Here is a 27,382-nt window from a genome sequence, read left to right as displayed (position 1 = left end):
AAGAGAGGATTAAGTTCTGGAGCCCAGTCCGGGCAAGATGTATGTATTGTGTGGGGGAACCCAGGTCGGTGAGACCTATGGGAGAGGACACTGGGCTCCCTTTGGCCATGGGTGATGGAGGGCAGGGGGCAGAGGTGCACCACGAAGCGTACTTACTGTCCCCTGGCAGAGCTTCTCATATAGACATTCTAGACGTTGGGCTGCCTCATCCAGCTTCCGTTTTGTCTTCTGCAGGGAGGGAAATGGATTCTGACTCCAGCCCCTAAGACTAACACTACACAGGACTATAAAGAATCACAGTATATTAGAGCTGGAATGGCTTAATGCTACTGCTTTCATTTCACAGGAGAGGAAATGAAGGCCCAAAGATGGTAAGTGACTTGCTCAAGCGGACACGGTCGGTGAATGAATGGCAGGTCTCCTACTCCTAGCTTTTACCTACCCTTCAGTGCCCCGGGCTGCCTTTCCAAGAATTAAGCCTCAATGCCTCTGGGCCCTGCTACCGAGAAGCGGGACTCAGACCAGACGAGCCCCATGTCCCCGCATGGATATCAAATAAGTACAAGACACAGGGGCCCAGGGACCATGAGAAAAAAGTCACACAAGGAACTGATGAACAGCTCAGAAATCCTGGGACTAGCTAGTGGTGTGAGGAGAACATCATGGGGAAGGCTCAGACTTACTAAATCAGCGGCAGACAGGGAGCAGCGTCGTAGAAGCTTGTCAAAGCTAATCTTCAAGGACCGATGCTCTGGGGGCAGCTCCTTCCTTTCCACCTTCTCAGGTGGCCGCTGCTGAAGCTGCTGAGGAAGGAGCAGGGAGACAGGATAGATGGGCAAGATTTGCTTTTCACAGCTGCCCTACAGACTAGTCCTCAGTGACTCAGTGTCACACTTCTCCCGCTGGAGCAGAACAGAGTCGGGGAGAAGGACACCCCCTCTTCTCTGCGGTAAGGACATTTGGTACCTGCCTGCGCCAGTTCCCCAGCGCAGAATCTGCCTCCCTCTTGAGGAAAGAGGCCCATCTTCCATGTTCCCTGCTTTTCTATACCCAAGAAGAGTTGGAAAGCAGAGGGGAACATGCTGTTCCTGTCACCTGCAGGCTGAGTTCTCCTGGTGCTCCTGGGGGAGCATGGCCCACACCAGGGACAGAAGGCTGGGAGGAAAGGACCCCTCGTGGCTCAGAGGTGAGGCTCATAACTGGAGTGGTAATCGGTGCTGGGGGCATAAATGTCTCTGGCAACTAGAGACAGAGAAAGAAAGGCATATGAGTCTAAGCTGAGAGACTTCCTAGGCCCTGGTTTGAGAGACTGACTGGACTTGTGAGTGAGCAAGGGAACAGAATAGTGACTAGGGAACCAGGAAATAGGGAGACTGGTATCTGTACGCAAGAAGGAAAGAGGAGACAGGTGAGGGGAGAATAATGAGTAGGGAAAGAGACAGGACAGAGTGTGTGACGAAGAAGGGGACTGGGCTGAATTCAACAAGAATGTAGGTCATTGGTGAATGTATGAGGGATAAGTGGCAAGAGATGCATTGACCTTTTTCCTCTGAAGGTTTGTCCTGGGCACTGGGGCATTTTTCAAGGAATCTTGAGGTCCTGCATAGCACAAAGACAGAGGTATTTAGGGGCATGGTCAGGAACGTTGTTAATTTTTAGCCTAAAGGCCAGCAAAATTATTTCAGTTGGAGACTACCACACATCCCTCTGCAGACCAGCCGTACTCTCAGCTGACATTCTCCAACCCAATGGCCCCCAGTTTACTGGCCTGAGGAAAGACTCCTAATAAGGTGGTAGTGGCGAGGGGAGGAGAAGGAGGCAATGATCCAGAAAAGGGAAGCCGTGGAAGGAAGACTGACCTGGGGGAACAGTCGAGAGGCCAGTGGTTGGGAGGGCATTAGAGCATGGAGCACCAGGCCCTCCTGGAGGGTGTGTCACAGGGAAGCTGACAGGAGGGGCTGGGGACTGGAAGCTCATAGGGCTGGGACCTGGGAGTCTCACAGGAAGCAGAGGGAGCTGTTGAGCAGTCTCAGCCAGGGAGGCAGAGCCAGGCTGTATGGTGTCTGGGGGTGCCATGGGTGGAGGTGGACCAGGAGGAGGCCATGTTCCAGGGAACCCCGTGGGGTTAGGAACTTGTGCCTTTTGCTCTCTTAACAGTGGTGGCTCAAATAAAGCTGAAAAGGAACAGAAACAGGTCATTTGCCACCAAACTTCAATTTGGGAGAGATTCAGATCATATCAGGGAAGAATAAGGCAGCAATAAAATGAACAAACAAACCTAATAATGATAATAATAAAACATTAGTATGTGTGTATGGAGAACTGTCATTTACAAAGTACTTTTAACTATTCCTCAATTGATCCTAAAAATAATTCTGTAGGGTTGAAATGACCAATATAACATCTACTATCATTTTTCAGAAGAAATAGAGTGGCTAAGTCTGTTGCCCATAGATACAAAGCCAGTAAGCAATAGTACTGGGGATTCAGACTTCAAATTCCAAGCTCCTCTCACTACATATTAGGCATTATGCCCCCAAAATCCATGCTGGCCATGCCAACTGTCTTCCTTTGTGCTCTCCCCAGACAAACCTTTACTCACTCACTCACTCACTCACTCACTCACTCACTCACTTACTCACCAGGCCTTACCCCAGGGCCCAAGGGCAAAGGCTGGGCTGCCTGGGGCCCAGGTGACCTGTAGTCACTTATATTATGCATTCTGGAGCTTTGATAAGGGCTAGAATGGGAAGGTGTCAAGGGTGTCACTAGAGGTGTGAAAATCCTTGGCCTTAGAGATGGAGTTGGAACCTGTGAAGAGAAAAAGGGTCATCACTTGGAAAGGAAAAAAAAGGTAAATAATTGAAAATAGAAAAACAATAGAGAATGTGAAACAAAAAGCTGGCTTTTAAAATGAAAATCAACAGAACTGGTAAGTCTATATAAAAAGTGACAAAGATGGGGGAGGCGCCTGGTGGCTCAGTGGGTTAAGTGTCCGACTTCGGCTCAGGTCATGGTATCACAGTCCGTGAGTTTTAGCCCCACATCGGGCTCTGTGCTGACAGCTCAGAGCTTGGAGCCTGCTTCAGATCCTGTGTCTCCCTCTCTCTCTGCCCCTCCCCTGCTCATGTTCTGTCTCTCTCTGTCTCAAAACTAAATAAAAACATTAAAAAAAAGTGACAAAGATGAAGAAATAAGACAATTTCATCAAGCTCAGGGATGACACAGGGAATAATACAACAGTCCCTACAGCTGCTAAAAAGATAATAGAGGAATACAAATAACAAAGTTACAAGTAACTTTATGTTAATAAATTTGACAACTTAGAAGAAATGAACCAATTCCTCAAGAACCACACTCAGCCAAAATTAAATAGATTACTTGAATAGTCCTAAAACAATTAAAGGAATTTAATTTGTCATTGAAAAGCCCTCCCCCAAATAAATCCTTAGGCCTAGATAATTTTACTGGAGAATTTTACCAAACATTCAAAGAATTAACACAAAGTTTATACAGTCTCTTCCAGAAAATAGAAGAAGGAATATTTCCTAACTCATTTTATGAGGTATTACCCTGAAACCAATGCCAGACAAAGACAGCACAAAATAAAACTATAGGCCAATATTTCTCATGAACTTAGGCACAAAAATCCTCAGCAAAATTTGTACAAATTGAATCTAACAATGAACTATTTTATTTTATTTTTATTTTATTTTATTTTATTTTATTTTATTTTATTTTATTTTATTTATTTTATTTTATTTTAAAGAAAGTAACAGCGTGCAAGCAGGGGAGAAGGGCAGAGGGAGGGAGGGAGGGAGAGGAAGAGGAAGAGAAAGAGAGAGAGAGAGAGAGAGAGAGAGAGAGAGAGAGAATATCCCAAGTAGGCTCCACACTCAGCACAGAGCCCAATGCAAGGCTCAATCCCACAACCCTGGGACTATGACCCGAGCAGAAATTAATAGTTGGATGCTCAACCAACTGAGCCATCCAGGCACCCCAAACAATGAATATAAAAAACAGTAACATACCACAACCAAATGGAATTTATTCCAGATGATATAAGGCTGGTTCAGTATATTTAAATCCACCATAATCCACCATAACAACAGGCTAACAAAGGAAAATTGTTTAAAATGATAACAGGAAAATATCTGACAAAATTCAACAATAATTCATGACTCAGCACACTAGGAATAGAAGGAAACTTGCACAGACTCATAAAGAGCATCTACAAAAAAACCTACAGCTAACATCATACTTAATGGTGAAAGACTGAATATTTTCCCTTTAAGGTTGGAAAAAATCAAGGATGTTCACTCTCGCTTTTCTAAGTTTAGTAGTACAATAAGGTGAGAGAAAGAAATTAAAGCATACAGACTAGAAAAAAAATCTATCTCTATCTGCAGACAACATGACTGTCTACGTAGAAAATCTCAAGGGATACACAAAAAACTCCTAGAACTAAGAAATGAGCTCGGGAAACTCACTTCTGAACATTGAAACGTCACAAGATACAAGATTAACACAAAAATATCAACTATATTTCTCTATACCCACAATGAACAAAGGGCAATCAAAATTAAAAATACAATTACCATTTGATTTCAAATTGCTCAAGAGAAATGAAATACTTAGGTTTTAAATGAACAAAACATGTCAGGATCTGTATGATGAAAATGATAAAATGCTGATGGAGATAGCATTAGAGAGATATACCACGTTCACAGGTGAGAAGATTCAACACAGTAAAGATACCAATTCTCCCTACCTTAATCTAGAATTCCTGTCAACATTTCAGCAAGTTTCTTTGTAGACATAGACAAGCTTATTCTAAAATTTAGGTGGAAAGGGTAAGGTCCTAGAATACCCAAAGTAATTTTGAAAAAGAGAAACAAAGTGGGAGGAATTACTCTTCCTCATGCCAAGACTTATACAGAGATAGTATTCAAGACAGAGGGGCACTGTCAGAGGGAAAGACACACAGATCAATAGAACAGAATTGAGATCTGAGAAGGAAATCCATATAAATATGCCCAGTTAATTATTTTTAAGTCTATTTATTTTAAGTCTCCCAGCATAAGCAAGGGAGGGACAGAGAGAGGGAGAGAGAGAAAATCCCAAGTAGGCTTCACACTGCCAGCATGGAGCCCGATGTGGGGCTCAAACTCACGAAACCATGAGATCATGACCTGAGCTGACACCAAGAGTTGGACGCTTAACCAACTGAGCCCACCCAGGCACTCGCCAGTTAATTTTTGGCAAAGGAGCAAAGTCAATTCAATGGAGTAGAGACAGCCTTCTCAATAAATGATTATGGATATCCATTGGCAAAAAAAAAAAAAAAAAAAAAAAGAAGCTTGACTATACTTCATGCCACATGCAAAAATTAATTCCAAATGGAACATGGACTTAAATGTAAAACATAAAACTAAAACTTTTAGAAAGAACACAGGAAAACTTTAGAGGATCTTGGACTGGCAAAGAGTTCTCAGACTTGACACAAAGGTCATGATCCATAGAAGGAAAACTATAAACTGGACCTTATAAAATTAAAAATTTTTGCTCTGTGAAGGACCCTGTTTAAAAAATGAAAAGACAAATTCTTACATAGTTACACACACACACACACACACACACACACACGAGTACATATGAAATCGGTGAAATCTGAATCTATGGATTGTATTAATATAAGTTTCTTAGTTTTGATATTGTGCTATAGTCATGTGTGACTAGCATGACGTGGGGTGGGGATGTGCTACATGAAACTTTCCAGTACATTTCTTTGCAACTTCCTGTGAATCTACAATTATTTCAAAATAGAAAGGAGAGTGGAAGAGGGGGAGAGACAGAGAAAGAGAGACAGAGTAGGAGAAGGAAGAGGACAGAGGGGAAAGAAGGGGGAAGGAAGAAAGAAAATTAGGGTGAGAATTGAAGGTGGGACAGGATGAATCATCAGAGCTTCTGCCTAATACCTCTATTTGCAATCTTGCTGGATTTTGTTCCCCAGCCCTTCCAGTAGGCTCCTGGTGTAAGTTAACAGCACCCAAACCATCTGGGCACAGTGGCCAGGAACCTGGGAGTTAGTTCCCCAACTTCACGGACTCCTCTAAACCATCACTAATTTCTGCCAATTCTACCTATTAAATATTTTAAAGCTAACCTCACTCTCCAGCTTTAGATCATTTCATTTCCTCATCATTTCTTGCTATTGCCTCCTAGATGCCTCCTTTCTAAACTCATGGCTAGTCATTGCCCTGCATAAGACCATTCAATAGCTCCTGACTGCTATCAATTTCAGGGTCAGGTCTAAGATCTTTAGCACAGAATTCCATGCCCTTCCTGATTTATCACCTACCTGTTACTCAAACTTCACCTAACCTCACTCCTCTGCCACAAACAACTATTTTGCAGTTTCATTAAAACATTAGTAATTCCTCAAGTGGGCTTTGCTTACTCTCCCTTCAATGCTTTCATACATGCTGTTCCCACTGCTTGAAATAGCCTTCACCAGGGCACCTGGGTGGCTCAGTAGGTTAAGCGTCTGACTCTTGATTTCATGTCAGGTCACGATCTCACCATTTGTGACGTCGACCCCCAGGTAAAGCTCTGTCCTGACAGCACAGAGCCTTCTTGGGATTCTCTCTCTCCCTCTGTCTCTGTCTCTCTCCTGCTTGTATGCTCGCTCTCGCTCTCTCTCTCTCTCAAAATGAAGAAAAAAAAAAAACTTAAAAAAAAAGAGTTTTCACTGACCCCTTCCTTTGCCTAAATAACTTAAAAAATTCTTTTTTAATCTTTATTTATTTTTGAGAGAGAAAGAGACAGAGTGTGAATGGGGGAGGAACAGAGAGAGGGAGACACAGAATCCAAAGTGGGCTCCAGGCTCTGAGCTGTCAGCACAGAGCCCAACACAGGGCTTGAACTCACAAACTGTGAGATCATGACCTGAGCTGAAGTCAGATGCTTAACTGGCTGAGCCACCCAGGCGCCCCCCCTTGCCTAAATAACTTTTAATCTTCAAGATTCAGATCAAACATCATACTCATTCTGAAACATTCCCTAAACTTCCCCTGCTCCCCCCAAAAGTTGTTTTCTTCTGTGGGATCCCATGGCACCTTATCATACCACAATTATGACATTTATGATTAGGAGCTAATTAGGGGCATGAATCATAGTTTGGCCACCTTTCTGTTCTAAGAACCTAATAGTTGTTCAATAAGCAGTTATTAGAAAAATAACTCGATCTATGCTTTAGTTGGGAATTTTCATCATTTTTGTTCCCTAATATATTCTAACTGCCTAGAACCATGCCTGGTACTTGGTAGACATTTGATAAATATTTTTGAATGAATGAACAAACCAGGTCTTACCTGGTGAGAAAACTGGAATCCCAATCTGTAAGATGATGTCTCTTTAGAGTGGGGGGTAGCCCCCACAACAATCCGGGGGAAGGGAAAAGGAGGACACTGTTGGCCCATGACACCAGACCCCTGGGCATGAAAAAGCCGATCTCTCAGCTGCTGAATTGGCGGCTATAAAAGTTATGACAATGAAGAACTGTGTTAATTAAAATTAAAACAAGCAAATGTCCTCTCTTACAAGCCTGGCCCCATATAGCATTCAAACTTCAGTTTATTTCTACACTTCAGCCACCTTAGATAATTCAAAGATTCCCAATCCCTGCCAAGCCTCCTTCCTTTCTGTTCCTTCTGCCTAGAATGCTCTACATCTGCTGGTAAGCTACTTCTCTTTGAAGGTCCAGCTCAACTGTTTTAACCACTGGAAAGCCTTCCTTGATTACTCTGGGCAAAACCAGCCCCTTTCCTGGAGTCTCACAGCACTTAGTATAAGCTTCTGTTGTGACACTGTAAGTTACTGACAACTGATCTCCCCCAAGGAACTGTGAGCTTCCTGAGGGACTAGGTATTACCTATCCCAGAACGTCCATGTTTTGCATAGTGCCTGGAACGTGGAAGTGCTCAGCCAGTGGTAGATGACTGAAATGGCTTGCTCTCTCTACATGGCCCCACTCACCTGAGTACAGTCCCTGGGTAGGTAGCTCATGGCAGTGGCCAGGCTGCCCTGGGCTGCCAGGAGGTTGGCATACTGAGTGACCCTGTAGGTTGTGGCAGGGCCTGAGCTCACCCCATCAGGACCCCGCAGTAGCTCCAAGCTCCTATTCAGGACCATCACCTTCTCCATCAGGTCCTATAGGAACAAAGACAAGACAGGCCTCTTCAAAGCACATCCTGCTCTCTAAGCCTAGGCAGTTCACCCAGAGACTTCCCATTATGGGTATGAGGGTACTTGGCCATAGCCAGCTACAGATAGTAGGTGACGATACATCTAGTTAGAGAAGGGCCATTGGTGTTAGCACTAACTTCAACTGGGCCTATCTGGGTCTTAGACTCTTGTACATCTCTGCCTCTTTGTTTGCTCTCTTTACTCTTTACTCTGCCAGTACATCATCAATTTCAGGATCTGGTATACTACTGTTTCATCTGTGACTTTGTCTTCCTATGAATCTGTGACTCCCACCTTCTCTGGTTACCTGCAAGGTGTCTGGTATAATTTAAATCCACAGAACTTTTCAGAGCAGCTAAGAGAAGGCCCAGGCTCACAATTACTCAGATAGAGAATAAATTCGTATTAACCAAACCCGAAGTGGGAAAAAATTAGGAAGGTTAATACCTAAGCAGCTATTTATTGCTCAGTCTCCCCTGACTGAGAAGGGGGGAGGGAGGTGCTGGCTCATCCCTGGGAGAAGGGCCCTTTTCTCCTCCCTAATATCCCTGATTCCAGCCTGGGGCACACAGAAGACTCGCCTCTGATGTCCCTACACATCCCTACCACTAGCCTCTCCCAAGATCCTGGTATGGAGTGACCAGTGCCCTGTAGAGAAGGAGTACCTGTAGAGCCAGGGGGGATGAAGCCTGGTGGCATTTTGCCCAACACTCCACCAGCTGCTCCACATTCCCTGAGCACACATAACAGAGTCTGGCTTCAGAGGTCAGTGCTCTGCCACCCTCCTGTTCCATGCGCATACCCAGCATGTCTGCAGAGAGATGGAAATTTTTAGAAAAAAAATTTTTTTTTAACGTTTATTTTTGAGACAGGGAGAGACAGCATGAATGGGGGAGGGTCAGAGAGAGAGGGAGACACAGAATCTGAAACAGGCTCCAGGCTCTGAGCGTCAGCACAGAGCCTGACGCGGGGCTCGAACTCACGGACCACGAGATCACGACCTGAGCCGAAGTCGGATGCTTAACCGACTGAGCCACCCAGGCGCCCCAAGATGGAAATTTCTTTAATGGCACAGCTTCCCTGTGCTTCTCCTCATTCTCCTGTTTGGAAATGGGTGGAGGACCATGAGCTGTGGGACAAGTGACCACAGTGGCTTTGGACAATACTGAGGCCAACCTTGCTCTACAATAAAGGGCAGAACTCTTGCATCATGCTGTGATGAGAAAAAGTAAAACAGAACAACTAATGATCCATACTGCAAGTAGGAAGATGCACTGTAGTCCTTGCCTCCTGGCTGAACCAGACCTTGGCCTTGACAACATGGCCTAGCCTCCCAGAGCTCAGGCTGCTCCTCTGCCTTCTCCCTCAGTGTGTCCATTAACTCCATGTTGGAGTGACACCACTCCATCTCGAAGCCTAGGGCTACCTACCACAGAGCTCAGGGAATTTCTCTGGCCCTGAGTATGTCAGTAGCAAGGCCAGTGCCTCTCTCCAGTTCTGCAGGCTACAGGTACACACCATATCCTTCCAATTCTTCCGTACAACACAGGCTAGAAGCTGTAGTGGGCAGAGAGCGAAGGAGGCCATCAGCCATCCATCTAGCACAGGCAGCAGGAGTCACACACAGGGACACGCTAAGAAAAGCCACTCGCAAGCAGGTTTCCTCTTAGACCACTGACTAGGGGTTGGGGGTGAGGTAGGGGTGGTTGCAGTTGGAAGAGAGGGATCCCGGCAGATCTTCTGAATGCCAAGGTGTGGGCATCCACCTGACAAAGTCCAAGTAATCCCCTCCCCTCCCCTCCTTCACAGTGGGCAGTTACCGAGGAGATTCTGCTTTTCTTCTTGGCCCAGTAGCACTCCTGTGTTTGCTTTAGCAGATCTGCACCCCCAGCCTGGGCCAGGATGATGGCATCAGCAAAGCGCTCTTCCTTTAGACACAGCTCCACAGCAGGGCCCAGTTCTCCAAGCAGGAGAGCCTGGCTCAGGAGTCCATCAGTGTCTGCAGGCAGAGGCATCCCCTCCATGTGAGTCTGCCCTCAGACCCTAGCTTCCTGTCCCCTGCAGGGCCCACAGTGCACCCCTTCCACCTCTGTATCACTCAGCCTCCCTTGCCCCAAACAAAACTCCCAAGTTTCATTCCTCAACAATAAAATGCAGTGGGCTGTCCTAGAGTGCCAGGTCTGGTGGTAGGTAACTCTAAGGATAGGGCTCAAGAGGAAGGAGGGCTTCATGTGGCAGCATCAGAGGTACAGTGTGCGCTCACTCGGCAAGGACAGGGTACAGTCTTTTAAGCAAGGAAACAGAAGGATAGAAAGAAATATCTTGCTAAAAGGCCTTCCAGAGGAAAGGTGCAGCCATGAAAATCCAGAGAGAGCTCTAACCAGTAACAGAACTGCCCAGCTTTTGTGTGGTGGGAAGGAGGCAGGAGATAGGAGGCAGGGGACAAGAAGAAAATATTCTCAAGTCCCAGAACTCTGAGCCCACCTACTCCCACACAGAGGGTTTCTCTCCCTCAGGATCGGGGTACCTTCTGTGATGGGGATCTCCCATGGAGTCATACTCTGAGGGACCAGCTCATCAAAGAAGGTTGAGGAGGCAGAAGCTTCCTCTGTGATGTGTTTTGAGGCCTGTACAAGGAAGGACAGAGGTGGGTACTTAGGAAATGAATCCCAAAACAGATGGAGAGATGCCTTAGTGACTCTCTCTGGAAGCTCTACTATTTGGCCCTTAATGGGTAAAGCTAAAAGAATAATCAGGTAAGGTTTGGGAAGGGCTCTAATCCATGGTTAAAACATAGCTTCTCTCCCAGCGCAAAAGCTTATGCACTCTGTATCTCACTGCGGTTCTAAAAAAAATGAGGAGTCTGAAGACTTCTACAGAAGCTGAGCATTTCATGAGAGCAAAGCAAAGGGCCAGGAAGAGGCAGATGCTCTACAGGCAAGTCTCCCGTGCTACCCTAGGTCTGGCTGCCTGGGCTCCTACCACACCTGGCTGCAGAAGACCTGCTGTCTGTTACTGTGATCATCTCCCTCGGACTGAGGGCTCTCACCCAGCCCCAAGTCACTCTTCAGCCATGTGGCCACCTGCAGGGAGAGACCTATGAGCGCCCTCTTCCTGGCACAAGATCAGACATGCATTATGCTTTCTTCCCACCTCCACACCCTACTGCCTGGACTCTCTAAGATCCTGGGGCTTTTCACCTGGGGAAAAGCCGACCTCCAGGAGGTAATATTTTTGTATATGCATTAACGAAGCCCACAAAGAGGTCACTCAAAACAGTTTCCATTGACAGCATTTTCTTCTTCTCTGCCTCAAGTACATGCTTCTGATGTGTGAGCAGCTTACCTTCTTCTGAAGTTCATCTTTACTGTATCCTAATAGTTTTAGAAATTTCACTCTGGAGTCTTGTTCTAAGGTCACCTAAGGAACCACAGAATACACAAGTCTCCATTAAACCAATGTGAATGAACCTCTCCTGCCTAAGCCAGCGTACCCTCTAATACAGTTCTTCGTCCTACCAGAGGTGCCCTACTAAGGCCGGCACCATCTCTCCTCTTTTTCTCCCCAGATTTGATCCCGCTGGGCTGGTGGCATGGTGTTAACAAAACCCTCTTCCATTTCTGCATGAGAATGAGACCTTCAGTTGACTTACTAGATCTGTTGGCCTGGTTACCTGATAAGAGTAAAACGCCAGCTATGTTTCTAGGCAACATTGCTTGTGACTGATAAATTGGACTGGAACTAGAAACTATAAATAATCTCTGTGGACACCATGCTCTAGTCTGCCCTGATGGCAAGGGCTCTTGTAACTGAAGAGATCTCTTGCAGGGACTCTAGAAACTACATTTTTGGTGTGGGTACAAGAGACATTGGCTCTTGTGGGCGTTAGGCTACTAAGGCAGAGCCACCTCCACAACTGCCTAACTTTTTATCTAATCTCCTTACACTTGAGCTGTCTTCTGGGGAGGTGAAGAGGAGAGCTCTGAACTGCTGCATGGTCTGCCACAAGGGCTCCCACAGAAGACAGCCACAACCTGCTGCCCGGCTGACAAGCAGTGGGTCCTGTCCCACAGCTCTCTGAGACTGATGCCAAGAGAACCCAGAGAGCCTTGTGCGTGTCTAAACATCCAGTTGAAAACACAGTTCCTAGTGGAAGCTGCATAGACACAGTAAAAGCCAGATACTGAGGGCCAAGCCTTCCTGAAGCCCTACCCTAACCTGGGTTAGATGGCTGGGCCCCTCATTTCCCCTACACAGAACTGTGAATTCTGACTAATATCTTCCTCACAGTGTCTCAGGGCTCCCTCTTTCTCCCACGCTTGTCCTTTAGAAATGTCCAGCCACATTCGGTTTCAGGGCCATCATCACAGACAGCTCTTGGATAGCTTTTCAAGCAGACTCCCCTCTGTCCTTGGGCACTGCTGCCTCCTTTGTTTGGAAGAGTAAAGGTTCAACTACTGATGGTGCCTTCTATTCTCTTTCTCACTCCACCATTCATTCCTGGAGCTGTTGCCTGCATTCTGCTTACAACAAAAGCAGCATTTCTTACTCTTTTCTCCCCACATCTTTTTCTAGCTTCACTCTATAGATGATCTTTCTCAAATCCTGTCTCCTTCCCAGATACCTGGTGTCTACCATCACAAAGTTCTTCTGTGTCTGAAGCACAGACCCAAGCCTTGCTCAGAACCCCGGGCTGGGGTCTGTCCTGTTTTTTGCAATCTTTGCTACGGCCCCAAAGCTTTGAATAATCCTCTCGCTGCCTGCCCAGTCGGTTACTTCTTTTTCTTGTTTTACCTCTCTCCTCTCATCTGCTCACTTCCTTTCACAGGTAGAGCACTCCTGGTGTCATAAGCAGCTTGAAATTTCATTAGCACTGGAACTCGATCCATGCTCCAGAGTAAATTGGGACTTGATCCCTGAGTCTCACCACAACAACTTGCCTTGGGTTAACGGAAATAAACTCAAAGCCTTCTCATGATGCGTTCCCCACTTCCAGCCAATCCTCTTCCCTTCCTTTTCCTTCTCTTCTTCTCTCTTCCCATCACCTTATCTGCCCTTTGGCATGGCATGAAAGCCTTCACCTTGGCCCTGGTAAAGTCTCCAGGACATCAGCAATAGTAGCAAAAAAGGCAAATGTTTTTGTACCCTTTGGCTTCCTTGGCTGCAAAGGATCTCTGAGCCACTGGCAAAAGGTGAAGATTTCGTGTCCAGAGGGTGGGTGTGGCGTTAGGAAAAAGGCTGAGAGGTCAGAGCCTTTGTAATCTAGGTCCCAGTGTGATTGTGCATCTCCTGGAATTTCCCACTTTAGGGAAACACTTTGGAGCAGCCAGCCTTTGGGCTTCCTACCTTCAGGAACTGCCAGAGCATCTTTTCACTTTGTAGTGACGTTAGTTCGATCTTGTTCTGACAATAATTCAGGAGATTTCCTGACCCCAGGGACTCCTGCAGCTCAGCTGACCGCCTCAGGAATTCAGATTCTGTGGTGACTTGACTGACGAAGACTAGGCGGAGGCAAGGCTGTGGCACCTGATGGGCAGGGGTGCTGGGGAGGCCAAAGGTAACCAGCTTTCCCCCAAACTGGTGAGGAAAAACAAGAATGGTAAAAATGAACACCAAGTCTACATCACAGAGAAGGCTATCTATTGGTCAACCCTAGGATAGAAAATCAGTAATAATGCGGGGAGCACCATTCTCCCAGTCACCTGCACTAAACACCTTGGCTTCATCACGGTCTTTATACCCACCACAGCCAAGCAACAGCAGTCTTACCTCTTGCTCAATGTCTCCCATGCAGGTCCCCTCCATCCCACTCCCAGTGCTAGCACATCTAGATGACTGGAATTGGTTGCTAGCCTCTGGGTTTTTCCTCCTCAACCCAAGCCTTAGACTACTGGCCTGTACCTACTGCTACTTAGGGGCTTGTTACGGTTTCACAAGGCCTCAGACGAGGGCTTAAGTACCTCTGCCCATAGCATACAAAATCCTCCAAGATCAGGGCCAGACACTCTAGCCTCTCTCTCCCTCCTCATTTATGTGATCGCTCCACATCCCCAAAGGGCCCAGTTTATTCCTGCTTCTGAGCCTTCACCCACCAAAACACCCCCAATTGAGAATCCTTCTCACCAAATTAGGTACCCTACATAAAGCACCTGTCACAAAGCAGAGCTCAGTGAAGTTCCTTTACTCCAGCGGTTCTCCACCTTGGCTGCATATTAAAACCACTTGAGGAGCTATCCAGAGTCATCATCAGGTTGTACTCCCAACAATAAAATCTGAATCCCAGGGGGTGGGACCAGGCATCAGTATATTTTCAAGCTCTTCAGGTTGCAGCCATGGTTGACAACTACTGCTTACTCCCCAACCCTTCACTATTTTCCTAAGACCCCTGCCTTAATGGACTTTCCCGGCCAAAATTCTCCACTTGGCTCTCCTACAGCACAAACCTACACTATAGATTAGTGCTACACAGAACAATTTTAACTTTTGACTTGTTAATACTTGATAGTTTTACAAAGTGCTTGTATATATGCTTATTTGAGGTTCATGTCAATTCACTAACATATAGCTGAGCAGGTATTACTATCCCTGTTGTACATATGAGAATACTGAAGTCTTGAGTTAAGTGACTTGCCCAAGGTTACCCAGCTAATAAGTGACCGAGCTATGATAAGAATGCAGGCCTCTCCAGAATCATGAAAGCAGCAAGGGAAAAAAAATCCCTAACCTACAAGGGAAGACAGATCAGGTTTGCAGCAGACCGATCCACAGAAACTTGGCAGGCCAGAAAGGAGTGGCAGGATATATTCAATGTGCTGAATCAGAAAAATATGCAGCCAAGAATTCTTTATCCAGCAAGGCTGTCATTCAAAATAGAAGGAGAGATAAAAAGTTTCCCAGACAAACAAAAATTAAAGGAATTTGTGACCACTAAACCAGCCCTGCAAGAAATTTTAAGGGGGACTCTGTGTATGTGTGTATGTATGTGTGTGTATACATATATATATATATATATATATATATATATACACACACACACTCACTCTAAATGTCAATGGACTCAATGCTCCAATCAAAAGACATAGGGTAACAGAATGGATAAGAAAACAAGATCCATCTATATGCTGTTTACAAGAGACCCACTTTAGACCTAAAGACACCTTCAGATTGAAAATAAGGGGATGGAGAACCACCTATCATGCTACTGGTCAACAAAAGAAAGCCAGAGTAGCCATACTTATATCAGACAATCTAGACTTTAAAATAAAGATTGTATCAAGAGATGCAGAAGGGCATTATATCATACTCAAGGGGTCTATCCACCGAGAAGAGCTAACAATTGTAAACATTTATGCGCCAAATGTGGCAGCTCCCAAATATATAAATCAATTAATCACAAACATAAAGAAACTCATTGATAGTAATACCATAATAGTAGGAGACTTCAACACCCCACTGACAGCAATGGACAGATCATCTAATCAAAAAATCAACAAGGAAACAATGGCTTTGAATGACACACTGGACCAGATGGACTTAACAGATACATTCAGAACATTTCATCCTAAAGCAGCAGAATATACATTCTTCTCCAGTGCACATGGAACGTTCTCCAGAACAGACTATATACTGGGACACAAATCAGCCCTAAGTAAGTACAAAAAGATCGAGATCATACCGTGTATATTTTCAGACCACCACACTATGAAACTCGAAATCAACCACAAGAAAAAATTTGGAAAGGTAACAAATACTTGGAGACTGAAGAACATCCTACTAAAGAATGAATGGGCTAACCAAGAAGTTAAAGAGGAAATTAAAAGTATATGGAAGCCAATGAAAATGATAACACCAACAACCCCAAACCTCTGGGACTCAGCAAAGGTGGTCATAAGAGGAAAGTATATAGCAATCCAGGCCTTCTTAAAGAGGGAAGAAAGATCTCAGATATACAACCTAACCTTACGCCTTAAGGAGCAGGAAAAAGAACAGCAAACGAAACCCAAAACCAGCAGAAGACAGGAAATAATAAAGATTAGAGCAGAAATTAATGCTATTCAAACCAAAAAAAAAGTAGAACAGATTAATGAAACCAGAAGCTGGTTCTTTGAAAGCATTAACAAAATTGATAAACCACTAGCCAGTTTGATCAAAAAGAAAAAGGAAAGGAGCCAAATAAATAAAACCAAGAATGAAAGAAAAGAGATCACAACCAACACAGCAGAAATAAAAACAATAATAAGAGAATATTATGAGCAATTATATGCCAATAAAATGGGCAATCTGGAAGAAATGGACAAATTCCTAGAAACATATACACTACCAAAAGTGAAACAAGATGAAATAGAAAATTTGAACAGACCCATAACCAGTAAGGAAATCAAATTAGTAATCAAAAATCTCCCAAAAAACAAGCGTCCAGGGCCAGATGGCTTTCCAGGGGAATTCTATCAAACATTTAAGGAAGAGTTAACACCTATTCTCTTGAAGGTGTTCCAAAAAATAGAAATGGAAGGAACACTTCCAAACTCTTCCTATGAAGCCAGAATTACCTTGATTCCAAAACCAGACAGAGACCCCACCAAAAAGAACTATAGACCAATTTCCCTGATGAACATGGATGCAAAAATCCTCAAAAAGATATTAGCCAACCGGATCCAACAATACATTAAAAAAAATTATTCACCACAACCAAGTGGGATTTATACATGGGATACAGGGCTGGTTCAATACCCGCAAAACAATCAACGTGATTCATCACATCAATAAAAGAAAGGACAAGAACCATATGATCCCCTCAATAGATGCAGAGAAAGCATTTGACAAAATACAGCATCCTTTCTTGATAAAAACCCTCAAGAAAGTAGGGATAGAAGAAGCATACCTCGAGATCATAAAAGCCATATATGAATGACCCAACACTAATATCATCCTCAGTGGGGAAAAACTGAGAGCTTTCCCCCTAAGGTCAGAAACAAGACAGAGATGTCCACTCTTGCCACTGTTATTCAACATAGTATTGGAAGTCTTAGCCTCTGCAATCAGACAACACAAAGAAATAAAAGGCATCCAAATCGGCCAGGAGGAGGTCAAACTTTCACTCTTCGCAGATGACATGATACTCTATATGGAACACCCAAAAGATTCCACCAAAAAAACTGCTAGAATTGATTCATGAATTCAGCAAAGTTGCAGGATATAAAATCAATGCATAGAAATTGGTTGTATTCCTATACACCAAAAATGAAGCAACAGAAAGGGAAATCAAGGGATCAATCCCATTTACAGTTGCACAAAAAAACATAAAATACCTAGGAATAAATCTAACCAAAGAGGTGAAAAATCTATACACTGAAAACTATAGAAAGCTTATGAAAGAAATTGAAGAAGACACAAAGAAATGGAAAAAGATTCCATGCTCCTGGGTAGGAAGAACAAATATTGTTAAAATGTCGATACTACCCAAAACAATCTACATATTCAATGCAATCCTTATCAAAATAACACCAGCATTCTTCACAGAGCTAGAACAAACAACCCTAAAATTTGTATGGAACCAGAAAAGACCCCGAATAGCCAAAGTGATCGTGAAAAAGAAAACGAAAGCAGGAGGCATCACAATCCCAGACTTCAAGCTATACTACAAAGCTGTAATCATCAAGACAGTACGGTACTGGCACAAGAACAGACACTCAGATCAATGGAACAGAATAGAGAACCTAGAAATGGACCCACAAACGTATGGCCAACTAATCTTTGACAAAGCAGGAAAGAATATCCAATGGAATAAAGACAGTCTCTTCAGCAAGTGGTGCTGGGAAACCTGGACAATAACATGAAGAAAAATGAACCTGGACCATTTTCTTACACCATACACAAAAATAAACTCAAAATGGATGAAAGACCTAAATGTAAGACAGGAAGCCATCAAAATCCTTGAGGAGAAAGCAGGCAAAAACCTCTTTGACCTTGGCCACAGCAACTTGTTACTTAACACGTCTCCAGAGGCAAGGGAAACAAAAGCAAAAATGAACTACTGGGACCTCATCAAAATAAAAAGCTTCTGCACAGCAAAGGAAATAATCAGCAAAACTAAAAGGCAACTGACAGAATGGGAGAAGATATTTGCAAATGACATATCAGATAAAGGGTTAGTATCCAAAATCTACAAAGAACTTATCAAACTCAACACCCAAAAAACAATCCAGTGAAGAAATGGGCAAAAGACACGAATAGACACTTCTCCAAAGAAGACATCCAAATAGCCATCCGACACATGAAAAAATGCTCCACATCACTCATCATCAGGGAAATACAAATCAAAACCACAGTGAGATACCACCTCACACCTGTCAGAATGGCTAACATTAACAACTCAGGCAACGACAGATGTTGGTGAGGATGCAGAGAAAGAGGATCTCTTTTGCATTGTTGATGGGAATGCAAGCTGGTGCAGCCACTCTGGAAAACAGTATGGAGGTTCCTCAAAAAACTAAAAACAGAACTACCCTACGACCCAGCAATTGCACTATCCAAGGGATTTATCCAAGGGATACAGGTGTGCTGTTTCGAAGGGACACATGCACCCTCATGTTTACAGCAGCACTATCAACAATAGCCAAAGTATGGAAAGAGCCCAAATGTCCATTGATGGATGAATGGATAAAGAAGATGTGGTGTGTATACACACACACACACACACACACACACACACACACACACACACTGGAGTATTACTTGGCAATCAAAAAGAATGAAATCTTGCCATTTGCAACTACGTAGATGGACCTGGAGGGTATTATGCTAACCGAAATTAGTCAGTCAGAGAAAGACAAAAATCATATGACTTCACTCATATGAGGACTTTAAGAGACAAAACAGATGAACACAAGGGAAGGGAAGCAAAAATAATATAAAAACAGGGAGGGCGACAAAACAGAAGAGACTCAAATACGGAGAACAAACTGAGGGTTACTGGAGGGGTTGTGGGAGGGGGGATGGGCTAAATGGGTAAGGGGCATTAAGGAATCTACTCCTGAAATCATTGTTGCACTATATGCTAACTAATTTGGGTGTAAATTTTAAAAAATAAAAAATAAAACAAGTTAAAAGAAAAAAAGAATGCAGGCCTCTCCAGACAGACCCAGAAATACAGAGAACAAGCCAGTGGCCGCCAAAGGGGAGGGTTAGGTGAGAGGCCAGGCAAATGGTTGAAGGGGAGTGGGAGGTACCTGTTTCTAGTTATGCAATGAATAAGTCATGGTACAGTATAGGAAATACAGCCAATGGTACTATAATAGCACTGTATGGTGACCCATGGTAGCTACACTTGTGAACGTAGCGGAACGTATAAATCTGCTGAATCGCTATGTTGTACTCCTGAAACTAATGTAACATCGTGTATCAGCTATACTTCAATTAAAAAAGGCAGAGGGGTGCCTGGGTGGCTCAGGTGGTTAAGGGTCCGACTCTTGATCTCAGCTCAGGTCATGATCTCACAGTTCATGAGTTCAAGCCCCGCATTAGGTTCTGAACTGATGGCACAGAGCCTGCTTGGGATTCTCTCTCTCCCCCTATGTCTCTCCCTTCCCTACTCTCTCTCTCTCTCTCTCTCTCTGTCTCTCTCAAAATAAATAAATAAAAACTTTTAAAAAAAGGTTTTAAATAAGTATTGGGGCTAATTCAGAGAAAATGAAACTCCTAGGCATTGTTGGAAATATTAAATTGTGCGGCTGCTGTGGAAAATGGTATGGTGAGTCCTCAACAATTAAACACAGAATTATCTCCTGAAATCAATAAACAAAACAAACGAAGAAATGTAGGTCTTTCAGCATCAGAATTCTTCACCTCCCTGCCTCTTGAGTGTGTTGGCCTTGCCTCCACAATAAAACTGGTGGCTCTGCACAGAAGAATCACTTCTTCAATACATCTGTTTTTAAATGACACCTAATATTTAAAGCATTAGGTTAACCTAGGGCCCTGCCTCTCCTCAGGCCAGCAGCAAGGGAATCACCTGGGAACTTACTGGAAATCAGAATCTTGGGTCTTACCCTAGACTAAAGGAACCAGAATCTGAATTTTAGTAAGATCTCCAGGTGATCTGTATGTGTATTAAAGTTTGAGAAGCACTTGCTTTAGGGATAAAAATGAACAAAATGTGGTCCCTATCCTCCAGGAGTCCATTACTTAGTAGGGTCTCCACCCGAGTATGTAAATAACCTTAGTCCAAGTAAAGTGTATCATTATAGGAGGATAAATCCTCAAAGTGAAGTCTGACAAGGGCTTAAAGATGGACATCATGGAGGGGGTGGTATTTAAGCAAAAGAACATGAAAAGGTACGGTAGGATTCAATGGCTCAGGAGAGAAGTTGAAGGGCAGGGTACAGGCAAAAGCAGCAAAGCTGAGGAGTTATTTGTGGAACAGAAAGGAGTCATATATAACTGGAGCACATGAAACACATAAGAATAAGGGGGAATAAAAACTGGAAAGGTAAGTGCGGCCCTGTGTACATTTGGCCTTGAGTCCATAAGACAATGGGGGCCAAAGGTTTTGAGCAGAGGAGGGACAGGATGGAATCTACATTTTTTTCTTTCCTGCTTTGTATTCTAACCCTTACATGTCTGGACTCACTACCAGTCCAAACACGTAAGAGTTAGAGAAAGATCAGGTGGAATCTCAAGCAGTTCTCCATAACTGAGCAGTCTAAAGCGCTCAATTCCCTTTAGACAGGACCAGCACAGTACGCTAGGCAAAGGGGTAGAAAGGAAAGCTACAGTAACTCTGCCTGAGCATGAAGGTGGGACCTGATCTGAGACACAGGCAGTAGGAATGAATCTCCTACAGAACACAGCTCCGTGCTGGGCACGCAACAGGCTTCACAAACACGTACACACATACAACCATGCACTACCCGCCCCCCCCCCCCCCACTACACTTACAGCAAATGAAACACCTGCTGGCCTTCTCATCCATTTGGGGGGTTTTTGTAGAGGAGGTATCAATGATGCTTGGGCCACTTGCTCTGGCACCTGCAATGGCGGGAGAGGCTGGCCTTTGCTGAAGGACGAAGAGATCTGAGGGCAAAAGGACACCAACTTGAAGTGCTGCTGCATCTACAAGTTTGGGGGAAATCCGTGAAACATCCAATCTGGCCCACAAAGGCTAGACTCCCATTTTCTAGGGAACTGGTAGTGAGAGTAAAACTCCCATGCAGTAGGCTCTTGGAAAGCCTACTGTATCCAAGGTCTACAGTGGAGTGTAGACACAGAACGGATCTATAGGAGAAAGGGAGATAAGGCACTTCCAAAATAACGATTCCACCATGGAGGTCCAGTGTCCCTGAAATACCAGAGAGAACATCCAAGAGCAAGCGTCAAGGTGAAGGCCTCTTTTGTATTGTGGCAGAAATTGACATCCTCCCAGGAAGATGGGCACTAGAGCAAAGGTGCAGCCCTCCCAACCCAGGCCCCTGGCTTCCCAGTCTCCAATAGTCCCCACTTCTTCCCAGGCCATTCGTCCTTCTCTCTCCCCCAACACAGAGACAGCATTCCCTCCAGCATTCTCCACCAAGCCCTTCAAACCTTGTCAGCCTGTCTGATCTGCTGGACTTCCCAGCTCCTACCCATCACGGAGTACAAACTGATCCAGCCGTCGAAGGAGGCAGCAGAGAACACTGGAGGGTCCCGAGGGCACCACTGCACATCAAAGCACCAACTACTCTGTGTGGGTAGCTTATATACTACCTGTGAAGGAACCCAACCATTAGGGAAACCTTGACTTAGGTAAAACAATGCAGAACACACAGCTCATCTCCTCTCCCAGCATGCCCACAGAAAGGCCGGCCTACCTCACCACTTCCCAGGTTCCAGCACAAGATCTGGTTGTCCTTGGCACTACTGAGCAGCAGCTCAGGGTCAGCCTGGCTCCACGACACTGACAAGATCCCCCTAAAAAGGAAAGGAAAGAGGAACTGACATTTGTTGAATGCCCACTAGGAGTAGAGTGTCATACATATCTTGGATATATCTCATCCCTATAAAATGAGTGGCCTGATTTCATTTTACAAATGAGGAAAAGGAGGCTTTGAAAAATTAAGGAACCTTCGGCAGCCATACAGCCAGGACACGTCAAACCCCAGAGCCTGGGCACTATGCACTGTATCATTCTGCCTCTCACAGTTCCCTGCAGAATGGCCCGCTTCTCTTCCCTGACTGTAGAGTAGGGACTGTGAATCAGCATGAGTCACTCAAGCACCCATCCCTATGTGTGCTTTTTAGCCCATGTGAGGAGTGAGGATCTAACTCTTAAAAGTCCCCAAGAAGGCATAAAAGCAACATAGACCTTTAGTAAGAAAGAACAGTGTGGGGTTGTTTTCTCTGCTAGGGGCCTAAGAGTTACAGCTTCAGGGGCAGGCCTGTTCGGAGGATAAACAGGAGCCAAGGTTTTCTTACTGAAAAGTCTTAGGGGTGCCTGGGTGGCTTAGTCAGTTAAGCGTCTGACTCTCGGTTTTGGCTCAGGTCATAATCTTGTGGTTTGTGAGATCAAGCCCCATGTCAGGCTCTGTGCTGACAGTGTGGAGCTTTCTTGGGATTCTCTGTCTCCCTCTCTCTCTACCCTTCTCTCTCTCAAAATAAAGAAACTAAAAAAAAAAAAAAAAAAAAAAAAAAAAAAAAAAAAAAAAAGGAGAAGTCTTGGAGGAGATAACCTCACCACCTAAAGAGATTAACATTATCCTGGACTCTCCCAGGAGGACTAAACATTGGCTCCAAATATTTGTCATGACCCCATCCACACTCCAATTTCTGGAAGTTAAATGGAATCTCAGGTTCTTCTCCATAACCTTACCATCTCAAGAAACTCCTCTTTGTTGGGGCTAGAGCTAGGATTGGGAAACTGTTCATTGGGAATGGCTTTGAAGGCAGGGAGGATGTTTGGTAACTAAAGTGAGGCATTCACTGCCTCCTACCCAGGTCAGTTATGCCATACCGTCTGCCAAAAAAGTAGACAGAGTTTGAGATATTACCTGCTGTGGCTCTCCAGCACCTTCAGGGGAGAGGAGGCAAAGCGCAAATCCCACAGCTGAATCACTGGAAGACGATCATCTTCTGAGCAGAGCACCAATTGGGTGGCTATCTCTGGGTGCCAGGCCAAGCCTGAGCTGTGCATCTGTGAACAAAGCAGACCCCAAAGGGTGATGTAACCTGACTCTTCTGATTATGAACCTTTTCCGCCCAGTTGCAATAGGGCAGGTTTTGTGTCTCTTCTGTGTGATGACCATGAGTAAGTAATGAATATTAGAAGCCTCCAGATCAGCTCTGTTTAGCTTCCCTAAGCATTCACTCTCAACAGGAAATCTGATAAGAGGCTAAGTCTGCAAGTGTAGCAGCTGAAAGCAGAACCCTGGCCTGGGGAAGAACAGCTCCAAAGCCCAGGCATGAGGGAGAAGCCAGAGCCCAACCCTGCATTCCGCCTCCAGAACTCACCCTGTTGCTATGATCGCTGACTTTGATGATAGGTTCATTCTTTCTGAGATCCCACACAACTGCCTTGCCGCTGGGGTGAGCAGAAGCCAGAATGTGTTGAACCTGCCGGTTCCAAGCGAGTGCTTTGATGTCTTCTGGAGGCTGCTGTGGCAGGACGGGGGGAGGGGTGGAGGACAACTTGTCATCCCCTGGACCAAGAGACATTTGCTGTTCCACTGCTCCCAACCACCCACAGAAAGCCCAAGAGCAGACATGAGCTTCCCAAACCCAGATAGTGTCAGGGAGCCGGGGGTTAAATTTTCTAGAGAGGATCCTTTGGGGGTACTGGTGTAGAAATTGAGAGAAGGGCAGGCACACTTGGATTTTACTCCTATCCCAAGTTGCTCCTGAGAGAATAAAGTCAAGATTTAAAACAGGCCTCTTATCTATGACAGAGAGAGAGGGAGAGGAGGAGGAAGAAAGGGAAACACAGACACATAAGACCCTCAGAGAAAATGAGGCAGAAAGAAAAGCCATTGCTATTTTTAGGGCACAGGGTACTATCAAATTTATACTTAACTTACCTCACGATACTGTAAGCATAAGACAGAGAAGAGCCAGGAAGCAAAAAGACAGACCCAGTTATAGACTGACAGGTAGGTACACTCAGAGACAGATATGCACAGGACCCCAACTGCATGGAGAACTAGATACAGAGGCAAAGCTGACCCACCTCACAAAAAGGACAAGAGTATATCTGGGTGTCCTACTCTTAGCCCCACTTCCTGAGCTTAGGGTCCTACTCTACCCTGCCTGAGCTCTACTATGATAAATCGTACTCACACTTCTTTTCTCAATGCCTCCCACTGCCCTTCTTCATCTTCCTTCCAGAAACCCTAGGACAGTTAATGACCACAAACCACCCCACCACACGCACACCCTCCCCTCCATTGCTGCTAATGGCTGGCTGGTAAAATGTGTTCGTTTGCGGAGCTTTATTGCCCTCCAGTGGTAAAGTCCAAAACCTCCTGTGCTCTGGCTGCCTCCAGGATTCAAGACTCTCCCTGGGAAAATCAGCTGCCCTAGGAGCCTCCTTACCTGTGACTTGGATCCTGGGGTCATTGGCACATTTAGGTTATTCAAATCCCAAATGAAGATTTCAGAATCACTGGCCCCTGTGGCCAGGAGGTGGCCCTGTATGAAGAACAGGTCTTTGGAGAAACACCACCCCAGGAAGAAGTGAGAGCAGGAAAGGGGGAAAGAGACCCACATGTGGGGTTTCCAAAGCCTCTCCCCTAACAGCCTGGGAGGGGCTCAGAGTTACAGACTGGAGGCCACAAGTGAATGTTTCCATACAGAATTGTTACTCCATGGCTTGGCCATGTCTGACCAACTGAAATGCAGTACCTGGAAAGGATTAAAGTCAAGGGCTCTGACAGCCCCCGTGTGCTTCTGCCTCTGGGCAATCACAGGCTCCTTCCCCGAAGACAGGATGTGGGTCACATTGTATAGAGTAAGCATGCCATTGTTCCCTCCGCCTGCAATAACCCCGGAGGCTTCCAGAAGCCCATTGCCAAAGCTCCCCCAGATCAGCTTGTAAAACCTACAAAGAGGAGAAACTGGCATCAGCACCAACTCAGAACCATGTTAATAGGCAGAGAGCAGGCATCTCTGTCAGCCTCTGCCATTATGCAGGCATCCCCACCCCAAGACAGGCCTGCCTTTCTCCCTCACTTACCAGACACACAACAGAGGTGTCCTCACTTTGGTCCTGCCCTTTCTCTGAAAAATATTCCATCTTTGTTACACTAGAAGTGAGGAGGCCAGGCTTTTTTTTTCCCCCTAAATTAACATTATTAGGGTTATATAGGGCCAGTGATACATATTTCAAATAAATTACTTCACTTAATCCTCACAACTCAAATAACAGTAACAACTAACACTTATTAAACAGTTCCTACGTATGAAGCATTGTTTTAAGTGCTTCACATGTATTCACTGATTTAATATTCAATAACTCTATAAGGTATTATTACTAACTCCATTTTCAATTGAGGAAACTGAGACACAGAAAATATATGAATTTCTGTATATACAGTTAGTAGTTTTATCCCTATTTGACACCTAGGAAGTGGTGGAATCAAGGTATAAAGTCTGGCCCATTTATTTTAGAGTCTGATCCCTTAACCATCATAAAAGACTGTATTCTGTTTAGAGGAAGATCCAAACTCTTCTGTACCTGACTAGAAGCAGGTTCCCTACACCAACAACTGTTGTCCTCTCTTCCCTCTCAAGCTGTAAGTGAGAAGGGACCCAAGGATCACTCCACCTTGTGTCTCTCCCATGTGACTAGCCCACTGGATCTGCTCTATGGCTGTAGCCGGCCAGCCCTAGAAACATAGAAGCAAAAAGAATAAACACATCTCTTGGGAAACACTTCTGGCTTTCTGGCCTGCATCTTACACAAAAGGAAAAGATGGATCCTGGGCCCCTGCAGAGTTAGGTCCTCTACAAAGCCCCTAGGGAATCCATGTGAAATCCCCAAAGCCTTAAAGGTAGTCTTGTCCTCCATTTCACAGCTGCTAGCCAAGGGTATTTCCACAGCCCTTCGGGGAAGCCAGATTTCACAATGAATGATGTCATAAGATCCCTAACTGGAATGAAATGTTCCCACACCCTGGGAAACATCAGCCAAGAAACTGAGTGGGGTAACCAGGCAGGAACCTGTTTGACCAGCCATTAGGCAGCACCAACCTGTTAGAAGTGAAGAGTTGAACACCATTTGAGACCAGGTCAGAGCAGAGCTGACACAAACAGTGGCTCTAAAGGTACTGTCCAAAAGGCCATGTGTTCTAACATTGCACTGATCTCAATAGGGCAGAAGAACGTGTGCCACATTGGTTCAAGAGGCTGCCATGTCACCCTGGGGCTAGAGGTCGGTGTGGGCTGAGGGCAAGTCAACAAAATAACTAAAGAAACCCATAATAAGTCTCACAGGAACCAGAGGAGAATATGGCCAGTGAAAAACTCATATGGGGGTGGTAGATGTCACAGGAACGTCAGTATGATCACAGCACCTGGCATACAGACCAAAGACAAAGGCACCTGAGACCTCAAGGGGGAGTCACCAAAGAGTTAGAGAACAAGCCTAGTTAGTTTAGAGTGACCAAAATGCAGAACACAGAGTGTGACAAAATGATTTTCTTTCTGTAAGCATGTAGAAATTACAGTCCTATGGTTAACCATTTCACTAGTGAGAGTGAGCCTAGAGCCCAAATAGGACATGAAAGAGAACATCTAGGAGAGTGAGAACAGCTAGGACAAGTTAAGCAAGGACCAGGACATGATCATTCAATGGACTCAAGGAATGTCAATCATCTCTGCTCTTCAAATGGTCAGGGAACAGTGTGTGTGTGTGTGTGTGTGTGTGTGTGTGTGTACGCACACATGTGCACGCAGAAAAAAAGTGCACGGAATGCAGGCAAATGCAACAAAATATTAACTACTGATAAATCTAGGTAAAAGTATATAATTGTTCATTGTACTATTCTACAACTTTCTATGTTTGAATAGTTTAAAAGTTAAAAAACAAGATGGCCTTTGGCTTGAAAATAGGATTTCCAGAGACTAGAAGAGATTTAAAGAGATGGTATAGGAAGAGTTTGCATGGAATGAT

General features: G+C 44.8%; 1 protein-coding gene across 12 annotated transcripts in view; it reads right to left on the bottom strand.

The window, feature by feature from the left end:
* SEC31B (SEC31 homolog B, COPII coat complex component) overlaps positions 1-27,382 on the bottom strand; it is a 36,552-nt gene that overhangs the window by 1,221 nt on the left and 7,949 nt on the right. For 2 of the 12 annotated variants that reach the window (XM_030334623.1, XM_030334633.1), the window contains 22 exons: positions 25,114-25,309; positions 24,805-24,900; positions 23,728-23,871; positions 23,268-23,410; positions 22,092-22,191; positions 21,826-21,987; positions 21,184-21,318; positions 13,594-13,824; positions 11,593-11,667; positions 11,235-11,330; positions 10,775-10,874; positions 10,068-10,246; positions 9,678-9,804; positions 8,913-9,058; positions 8,038-8,211; positions 7,374-7,535; positions 2,643-2,811; positions 1,860-2,174; positions 1,541-1,599; positions 1,096-1,242; positions 684-803; positions 157-228 (listed from right to left, as the gene is read on the bottom strand). In XM_030334623.1, coding sequence (XP_030190483.1) covers positions 157-228; positions 684-803; positions 1,096-1,242; positions 1,541-1,599; positions 1,860-2,174; positions 2,643-2,811; positions 7,374-7,535; positions 8,038-8,211; positions 8,913-9,058; positions 9,678-9,804; positions 10,068-10,246; positions 10,775-10,874; positions 11,235-11,330; positions 11,593-11,667; positions 13,594-13,824; positions 21,184-21,318; positions 21,826-21,987; positions 22,092-22,191; positions 23,268-23,410; positions 23,728-23,871; positions 24,805-24,900; positions 25,114-25,309 — 3,148 coding nt within the window. The other 10 variants (XM_030334631.1, XM_030334629.1, XM_030334634.1 and 7 more) reach the window with 10 other exon arrangements.

The sequence above is a fragment of the Lynx canadensis genome, chromosome D2 (assembly GCF_007474595.2).
Source record: "Lynx canadensis isolate LIC74 chromosome D2, mLynCan4.pri.v2, whole genome shotgun sequence".
Taxonomy (NCBI): Eukaryota; Metazoa; Chordata; class Mammalia; order Carnivora; family Felidae; genus Lynx; species Lynx canadensis.
Note: the sequence above shows the minus strand (reverse complement) of the source record. Positions and strands in the feature narration are given on the sequence as shown.